The sequence below is a fragment of the Dermacentor silvarum genome, chromosome 5 (assembly GCF_013339745.2).
Source record: "Dermacentor silvarum isolate Dsil-2018 chromosome 5, BIME_Dsil_1.4, whole genome shotgun sequence".
Taxonomy (NCBI): domain Eukaryota; kingdom Metazoa; phylum Arthropoda; class Arachnida; order Ixodida; family Ixodidae; genus Dermacentor; species Dermacentor silvarum.
This window is the reverse complement of record NC_051158.1, coordinates 39901187-39910568: the sequence shown is the minus strand read 5'-3', so window position 1 is coordinate 39910568 and position 9382 is coordinate 39901187. Positions and strand designations below refer to the sequence as shown.

Sequence of the window (9382 nt, the reverse complement as noted above, 5' to 3'; positions counted from 1 at the left end):
AAGTCAAGACATGAGTGTGCCTTGGCTCTTTATTCATCATGATGCAAGCTGCAAGCTGCCTACGCATACTTTGACCCTCCTAGGAAAAAGCTAATGGCTTGATCTTTCTCAAGCTGTGGTGAGCTTACTCAAGCTACAAAAAGTTGTCTCAGCGCAGTTTTCGTGCTTGACATTTGACAGGCTAGGAAAAAGACAACAGGGTGAGTGTTTTCACGAGCTTTTTTATTTTCAACGGAGAAGCATCGGCAGCTCGAGTCAGCCGAGCGAGAAAATAAATACGAAGAAAAAGCGCGGAAGCTTGTCTCGATGGTGAGTCTCGTTCGATGCGCTGATGCCTGGTGGAAGCCCGAAAATCTTGCGAGCGCTGTGAAGTGCTCCTCTTCAGAGGCTGATCTTGGTATACTGCATATGAAGAAAAAAAAACGTGCGTTGAAGAATGTTGTAATACAAAGAAATTAATTTCAGTGGGATCTATCAGCGTTAACATTAACACACATATGTATTTATTAGGTGTCAGCTAGCTCTTAAAGATTCGAGTTACTCGCAGATCAGAAATACTGTACCATTTATTAAACCTAGTTTTGCAAATATTTGGTTGTTGGCCACAGTACGACATAATTTATAGTGAAAATCTCAAATGAAACATAGCATTTCACAAAGTATCTGCATGTTACATTGTGGTTGGTCGTCATGCTCGTCGCCTTCATCGAAACCTCTTGGTTCAAGTTATCGCAAGTTCTCTGACAGAAAAGTAGTCAAGCAATGATACAAGTGCATGTATCATTGCTTGACCTAGGAACACGGGATCATGTGAACATTGCATTTAAACCTGGGAACACGTGACGTAGCTCGCTTTTCGTCGTACGTATCTAAAGCAGATTGAGAAGATTGATCCCTGCAGAACTTCGACTGCTTTTAGCGTTTCTTTCAGTCTCCACTGTCTCAAAGCTTAAGACCACGTGATCACTCCCACATAAGTTAATAACTTAGTATAAGCTTGACAAGGGCCAGTTGAAAATTTTGAGTCTTCACATTGGCGTTTTTTTCTGAAATGTTGTCATACCACCAAGGCTACGTGCTTGTATTTGGAAACTCTCAAGACACGGAGGACGACTTTAAGCATACATCATATTTTGTGCTCTCTCACTTCGGCACACAGGGTTAAAACAAAAGTGCCTAGTGGTACATCTTTCGCAAACTTCTTATCGAGTCAAGTAAAGTGTATCGGTTTTCACCACAATCAGGTATGCTGAAATCAAAATTTGTGTTTTTAACCTCTTCATTGCAAGGGTCGTGAGGGATCTAAAATGAGTGATCTACAATTACGCAAGGCAGAGGTGATTGGAGACCACTAGGAGATGCCTTCGTCCCGCAGTACAGATAAATAGACTGCTGATGATGATAATGATGATGATCCTGAAACCTCCCCGCTGGCACTGACGGACACAGCTCACGGGTTCTCGAATAATTTTCACCACCTGAATTTCTTGAACGTGCAAGCCGATCTATGTATGCGAGCGTTTCTGCATCAAGCTACCACTTAAATGCCGGAGCCGAAATTGTCATCCACTCCCGCCACCTCGTTCTGCCCGCCAAAACATACAAGACACGGAACCGCTACTCTTTGTATGTCCAAATGGCCCAAAAGATATTCTTATCAAACATTGAACGGAAAACTAAATTCACTCTGGGGTAAGCTGTAAAGCTTTGGCATGTTCTGCCACATGGTCAACTTCACGTCGCATTTTATAGGAACTGTTTCGGGAATAGTTGCCGCCGCTTACGATTACTTAAAAATTCAAAATATTGTGCCAAACCAACACTGCAGCTCCCAGAATGCATAGCATCGATTGTAAAACAAAATAAAACCAAGAGTTCCACCAGTGCCGTTTGTCCTTGAGTTTCTCCTCCATATTTATCGTTGAATGAATTTTGCTCGATCCTCCCTGACATTTTAAAAAGAAATCGTGAACCTTGTCCCATTACTTTAAAAAAATGCAAAGCTTTAGGCTCAATGTTACAGCAAACATATCGAACAACTTACACGCGATCGTGTACTTTAGGGATTGTACAGCGCAAAGATTTTATTATAGTGGTATTCTTTTTTCGCGTTTCATCACTGGCCTGAGTGGAGCTCGACCTATCTTATTGCCGCGATCGCCCAGCCGTCAACGATGAATGGTGAAAAAGGAATAGAATCAAGGAGAAGGAATCCTTACATTATACCGGCCTAGGATTCCTACACCCAGGCAGCTTATCTCGTGCATCAAGAAATTATAAAGACCTGTTACAACGTGATGTCGCCGCCATCGCAAGATTGTACATGATCCCTGTAGTTACCGTAAGCTGCACAAGAAAAAGGGCCAATATCGGCTCAGTTATGGGCCATATTGCCCAAATCGTTTTAGGGCAACCTTTGCTTTTAAGGTGCGTCGTCCCCGCGCCTCGCGCAACTTGGCTCACTACAGAAATTCGAAACTCACCGCTCATTTCTTGTAGTACTTGGAAGCGTAGTGGCCGTACACTGGCGCCGCGTAGCCGAGGCCGTACCCGGCTCCATATCCGATGCCGTATCCGGCTCCGTATCCGGCTCCGTATCCGCCACCATAGCCGAGGCCATAGCCGACAGTCTTGGTCGCCACGGCCGGCACGGCGTAGCTGGCGACGGCTGGAGCCACGGCCACGGTCTTGGCTACAGCCGGGACGGCGTAGCGGGCAACGGCGGGAGCAGCGTAAGTAGCAACGGCGGGGGCGACGTAGCCGGCTCCGTATCCTCCGTGTCCGTATCCTCCATATCCGCCGTGACCGTATCCTCCGTAGCCGCCAAGGCCGTATCCTCCGTAGCCGTAGCCGACAGCGGCGGGAGCGGCGTATGTAGTGACGGTCTTAGCTACAGCTGGGGCGGCATAGGTGGCGACGGCAGCCGGCGCCGCGTATCCCAGTCCTCCTCCGTAGCCACCATAGCCTCCGTATCCACCGTATCCGCCGTAGGCCACGGCGGGAGCGGCGTACGTCGAGACGGTCTTGGTGACGGCCGGGGCGGCATAGGCAGCGACGGGTGCGGAGTAGGTGGCGCCGTAGGACAGGGTCTTGGCGGCCACGGGTGCGGCTACGCCGTATCCGTAGCCGACGGCCGGGGCAGCGTAGGTGGCACCGAGGGCGACGGGCGCCGCGGCGTAGCCGCCGTAACCACCGCCGTAACCACCGCCGTAACCACCACCGCATGCCTGCCTAAGATATCGAAGGTAACAGTATCGCAATGGTCCCAGCAAGCACAGAGAATAAGGAACTCCTTTTTCAACACGGTACTAAGCTCCTCTGCACGAACTAATAACATCGAAAGTCAATTACATCCGCCGTTCAAAACACGCACGACACGTGGGCCTTCGACCATCAGTGTGTCATGTGCTACGACATAATGTTCCGCGGACAATGCGCCTAATGCTCGGCCTTCGTCACGGAGTTGGCTTGTGCAAACGGCAGGCAACATATTCACACGCTCGGCGGCGTACACTCGCACGCCACCGGTGTAGGCATGGCCGAAAGGGCGTCTTACAATATGCGGCTGTTTTCCCGGCCCACTGCATAGGATTGACGATACACGAACGTTGCGCTGTTTGTTGAGAAGTTTGCGTCTCACGCATTTCGTGTCTTGCTCCGTTCACGACAGCCGACATGTGTTTAGTCGCACGCAACACTATATAGGCCACGTGACCCGCTGCCCGGACTGCTGCTGCCGCCTAACGAGTTTCACAAAGACGCACGGTGGTACTGTGAAATGCCAGCGGTTCAAAGACGATGGTCACCGGTTATCATCGTGGTTTCTAATCTGCAGTTTCTAATAGCAGCCGAAGTCAATAAAGATCGCAACCGGCTTTTAGGGTCCACTGGTCTTTAGCAAGAATTCCAGTGTGACTATACCTTTAATTACATCAGAGGCTTTCAAGTCTGCAATGCACACGGGGCCGTCTTGGTTTGGTCGGCTCGAGTTGCATCATCATCACTAAGCTGAAGCTTCTGGCAGCTGAAGCTGAAGTCAACATGAATCGTAACTAGCTTTAGAGGTCAATTGATTTATCGCATGAATTCAACTGCAACTGCAATTTTACCTGAGAAGCGCTCAAGTTAGCGAAGCACACGTACGGGCTGTCTTGGTTTGGTTGGCTCGAGTTGCATCATCATCACTAAGCTGAAGCTTCTGGCAGCTCCAATTAATATTGATTGAAACTTGCTTTTGCGGTCGATTTATTTATTTATTTATTTTTATTGTTTATCATGCACTTCGCACGAGCATAAACAGGCTTCTACCGAGACATATAGAATATCCGTAAAGATATGGTGCACAAAGTTCCTCCAGCACAGGCTCAGGCGAGCATGGTATCGTTGGATAAGTTCATCTCTGACTTATTGTTCAAATATAGGTTTTAAACAAAGTGGCTTTGGTTCTTTAAATGCGGGTAGTTGCTAACACGCGTTTTTCGTTAAACCGAACAAGGACATAACTGTCAAAGCACGCAACAGGAACTCAGCATTTTCTTTTACCCTCCGGAGCAGCATTTCCTCTCCCTTGTTTTGGAGCAGAAAACAAAACAGGATGACCATAGTAACCTGCATCATCGCATTAGTTCGCGTGACTGCACACGGTCCAAGATATCGCGACTTTCTCATGTGAAGTTGTTCCAAGTCAACTTCGCTTTCTGGCACCCGAAACTAGATGATCACTAGGATTAAAGCAAATGGTTTTTGATGCAAACATTTAATACCACCCTGCGCACATCCACTGCAAGGCGGCTGCATCCTATGATCATTAATATCATAGCCTCATAGCTATGATCGAAGTCATAAGACGTGTCTATGATCGAATCCGACTCCCAACCATAGGCTGATAGTCAAGTAGCGTTCCTGCAGTTCCTATCGAAGCATTAGTAAGTAGGAAATTCTCTGTTTGCACTTTACAAAGTTCACAGGGCAATGAAATTTTAAAAAATAACTGCATCGCAGGCTTCGCATCAGGGCCCATGCGAACCTCCTGTAGTAATTGCAGTGACGTGTTGACACTTCTCAAGGACAGTGCATTAAGTCGAGACATGAGTGTGCCTTGGCTCTTTATTCATCATGATGCAAGCTGCAAGCTGCCTACGCATACTTTGACCCTCCTAGGAAAAAGCTAATGACTTGATCTTCCTCAAGCTGTGGTGAGCTTACTCAAGCTACAAAAAGTTGTCTCAGTGCAGTTTTCGTGCTTGACATTTGACAGGCTAGGAAAAAGACAACAGGGTGAGTGTTTTCACGAGCTTTTTTATTTTCAACGGAGAAGCATCGGCAGCTCGAGTCAGCCGAGCGAGAAAATAAATACGAAGAAAAAGCGCGGAAGCTTGTCTCGATGGTGAGTCTCGTTCGATGCGCTGATGCCTGGTGGAAGCCCGAAAATCTTGCGAGCGCTGTGAAGTGCTCCTCTTCAGAGGCTGATCTTGGTATACTGCATATGAAGAAAAAAAACGTGCGTTGAAGAATGTTGTAATACAAAGAAATTATTTTCAGTGGGATCTATCAGCGTTAACTTTAACACACATATGTATTTATTAGGTGTCAGCTAGCTCTTAAAGATTCGAGTTACTCGCAGATCAGAAATACTGTACCCTTTATAAAACCTAGTTTTGCAAATATTTGGTTGTTGCCACAGTACGACATAATTTATAGTGAGAATCTCAAATGAAACATAGCATTTCACAAAGTATCTGCATGTTACATTGTGGTTGGTCGTCATGCTCGTCGCCTTCATCGAAACCTCTTGGTTCAAGTTATCGCAAGTTCTCTGAAAGAAAAGTAGTCAAGCAATGATACAAGTGCATGTATCATTGCTTGACCTGGGAACACGGGACCATGTGAACATTGCATTTAAACCTGGGAACACGTGACGTAGCTCGCTTTTCCTCGTACGTATCTAAAGCAGATTGAGAACATTGATCCCTGCAGAACTTCGACTGCTTTTAGCGTTTCTTTCAGTCTACACTGTCTCAAAGCTTAAGACCACGTGATCACTCCCACATAAGTTAATAACTTAGTATAAGCTTGACAAGGGCCAGTTGAAAATTTTGAGTCTTCACATTGGCGTTTCTACCTGAAATGCTGTCATACCACCAAGGCTACGTGCTTGTATTTGGAAACTCTCAAGACACGGAGGACGACTTTAAGCATACATCATATTTTGTGCTCTCTCACTTCGGCACACAGGGTTAAACAAAAGTGCCTAGTGGTACATCTTTCGCAAACTTTTTATCGAGTCAAGTAAAGCGTATCGGTTTTTACCACAATCGCGTATGCTGAAATGAAAAATTTGTGTTTTTAACATCTTGATTGCAAGGGTCGTGAAGGATCTAAAATGAGCGATCTACAATTACGCAAAGCAGAGGTGATTGGAGACCGCTGGTAGCGATGCCTTCGTCCCGCAGTAGACATAAATAGGCTGCTGATGATGATAATGATGATGATACTGAAACCTTCCCGCTGGCACTGACGGACACAGCTCACGGGTTCTGGAATAATTTTCACCACCTAAATTTCTTCAACGTGCAAGTCGATCTATGTATGCGAGCGTTTCTGCATCAAGCTACCACTTAATAAATGCCGGAGCCGAAACTGTCATTCACTCCCGCCAGCTCAGTTCGGCACGCCAAAGCATACAAACCACGGAACCACTACTCTTTGTATGTTCAAATGGCCCAAAACATATTATCAAACAGTGAACGGAAAACTAATTTCATTCTCGGGTAAGCTTTAAAGCTTGGGCAAGGGCAGCCAAATGGCCAACTTCACGTCGCATTATAATGGAACTGTTTCGGGAATAGTTTCCGCCACTTGCCATTACTGAAGGATTCAAAATATTGTGCCATAGCAACACTGCAGTTCCCCGAATGCATAGCATTGATTGTAAAACAAAATAAGACAAACAGTTCCACCAGTGCCGTTTGTCCTTGAGTTTCTCCTCCATATATATCGTTGAATGAATTCTGCTCGATCCTCTGTGACATTTTAAAAACAATTCGTGAACCTTGTCCAATGCGTCCCATTACTTTAAAAACATGCAAAGCTTTAGGCTCAATGTTACAGCAAACGTATCAAACAACTTACACGCGATCGTGTACTTTAGGGCTTGTACACCGCAAGGATTTTTTTATAATGTTATTCTTTTTCGCGTTTCATCAGTGGCTCGAGTGGCGCTGCACCCAGCCGTCAACGATGAATGGTGAAAAAGGAATAGAATCAAGGAGAAGGAATCCTTACATTATACCGGCCTAGGATTCCTACACCCAGGCAGCGAATCTCGTGCATCAAGAAATTATAAAGAAACGTTACAACGTGATGTCACTGCCATCGCAAAATTGCACATGATACCTGTAGTTACCCTAAGCTGCACAAGAAAAAGGGCCAATATCAGCTCAGTTATGGGCCATATTGCCCATATCGTTTTAGGGCAACCTTGGCTTTTAAGGTGCGTCGTCCCCGCGCCTCGCGCAACTTGCCTCACTACAGAAATTCGAAACTCACCGCTCATTTCTTGTAGTACTTGGAAGCGTAGTGGCCGTACACTGGCGCCGCGTAGCCGAGGCCGTACCCGGCTCCATATCCGATGCCGTATCCGGCTCCGTATCCGGCTCCGTATCCGCCACCATAGCCGAGGCCATAGCCGACAGTCTTGGTCGCCACGGCCGGCACGGCGTAGCTGGCGACGGCTGGAGCCACGGCCACGGTCTTGGCTACAGCCGGGACGGCGTAGCGGGCAACGGCGGGAGCAGCGTAAGTAGCAACGGCGGGGGCAACGTAGCCGGCTCCGTATCCTCCGTGTCCGTATCCTCCATATCCGCCGTGACCGTATCCTCCGTAGCCGCCAAGGCCGTATCCTCCGTAGCCGTAGCCGACAGCGGCGGGAGCGGCGTATGTAGTGACGGTCTTAGCTACAGCTGGGGCGGCATAGGTGGCGACGGCAGCCGGCGCCGCGTATCCCAGTCCTCCTCCGTAGCCACCATAGCCTCCGTATCCACCGTATCCGCCGTAGGCCACGGCGGGAGCGGCGTACGTCGAGACGGTCTTGGTGACGGCCGGGGCGGCATAGGCAGCGACGGGTGCGGAGTAGGTGGCGCCGTAGGACAGGGTCTTGGCGGCGACGGGTGCGGCTACGCCGTATCCGTAGCCCACGGCCGGGGCAGCGTAGGTGGCACCGAGGGCGACGGGCGCCGCGGCGTAGCCGCCGTAACCACCGCCGTAACCACCGCCGTAACCACCTCCGTATCCACCGGCTAGAGCCGAGGCGACGAAGCTGAGAAGGGCTGTTGCGATCTAGAAAAGAGCAGCCACAGATCATGTCCTGGTTCGCTAACCTTTTGGATTTCTATGCGGAGATAAAGTTCAATGCACTGAAGATTGCACTACCTGATCAATCGATTTTTCTTGAATCTAGTTGTTTGATAACCCGAGAGAATCAATTGTTTCTTTAGGAGCGATAATTTTTTGTTCGCCCACCGAGATTGAAACACAGGTAAAGATCTTTCGGTTATCTACCTCTGCCTAGCCAACTTATCATCCAGTCGTTCAAAGGAGCGCATGATAAGCGGGATTGCGTCACCCGAGTTTTGCTAGTTGACACTGCACTCTTAAGCACTCGTCTCTGGGTTAACCTGCATTAAGTTATGATAAAGCGTTCTTTAAAAAAACGCATTGTCTAACGATACTTTAAACATGAAATCCATAAAGCATGCGGTGGCCGTGCGGGACGTCAACTGAACTTATATATCCTCAATTATTAAGCACAAACTCACTAAACGGTTCTCTAAATCTCTAATCTAAAAGGTTGCTCAGATCGAGCTTTCTGCGCATTCTTGAACAGGCGTTCGACTGTAGCGCGGTACAGATAGCCTGAAGAGAGAACTTAGTTTCGTCCAGGTCGCTAGCACAGCTTTCATTCAGCAAGCTTATCCAACTTTGCGCCAGAGCAATCCGAAGGCGCATGGAAGGCTGTCAGGAACCCTGGGGAGAGCACGGGGGTATACTTACAAAGGCTTGCATGTTTCTTGGTTCGGAAAACCTCACGGAACTGAACAGAGCACTTGAGACTCGAGAGACGAAACCGTTCACAACTTCTCGCTTGCTTGCAGCAGCCGGCGTCCAGCTTTATATATGCGTCTCCTCTGATCCACTTGGGGCCACGGAGACAATGGGTGAGGAGGGTTTTTTTGACGGCTCTAACGGACGGACAAGCCGTTAGAGAGAGTCCCGCCAGCGCGGAAAGGGAGCGTTATCCCTTGCCGCCGGGTTCTTTCTTTCTTTCTGTCCGGTCAGTTCCCTTCACGCGTTGTTTGTTGCTTGTTTTCCGTAGCGGCCACCC

The 9382-nt window shown here is 48.1% G+C and overlaps 1 protein-coding gene across 2 annotated transcripts; it reads right to left on the bottom strand.

The window, feature by feature from the left end:
- Positions 1-201: 201 nt before the first annotated feature.
- Positions 202-9125, bottom strand: LOC119452366 (cuticle protein 64). Of its 2 annotated transcripts, none has more exons than XM_049667778.1 (3): positions 9052-9125; positions 7549-8337; positions 202-402 (listed from the first exon to the last, which is right to left on the bottom strand). In XM_049667778.1, exons 1-2 carry the CDS (start codon positions 9061-9063, stop codon positions 7552-7554), a joined length of 798 nt encoding a protein of 265 aa, XP_049523735.1. In that variant the 5' UTR covers positions 9064-9125; the 3' UTR covers positions 202-402; positions 7549-7551. The 2 variants fall into 2 exon arrangements, with proteins under 2 accessions (XP_049523735.1, XP_037570493.1); XM_037714565.2 differs by lacking the exon at positions 202-402 and adding an exon at positions 5279-5479.
- Between the last annotated feature and the right edge of the window lie 257 nt (positions 9126-9382).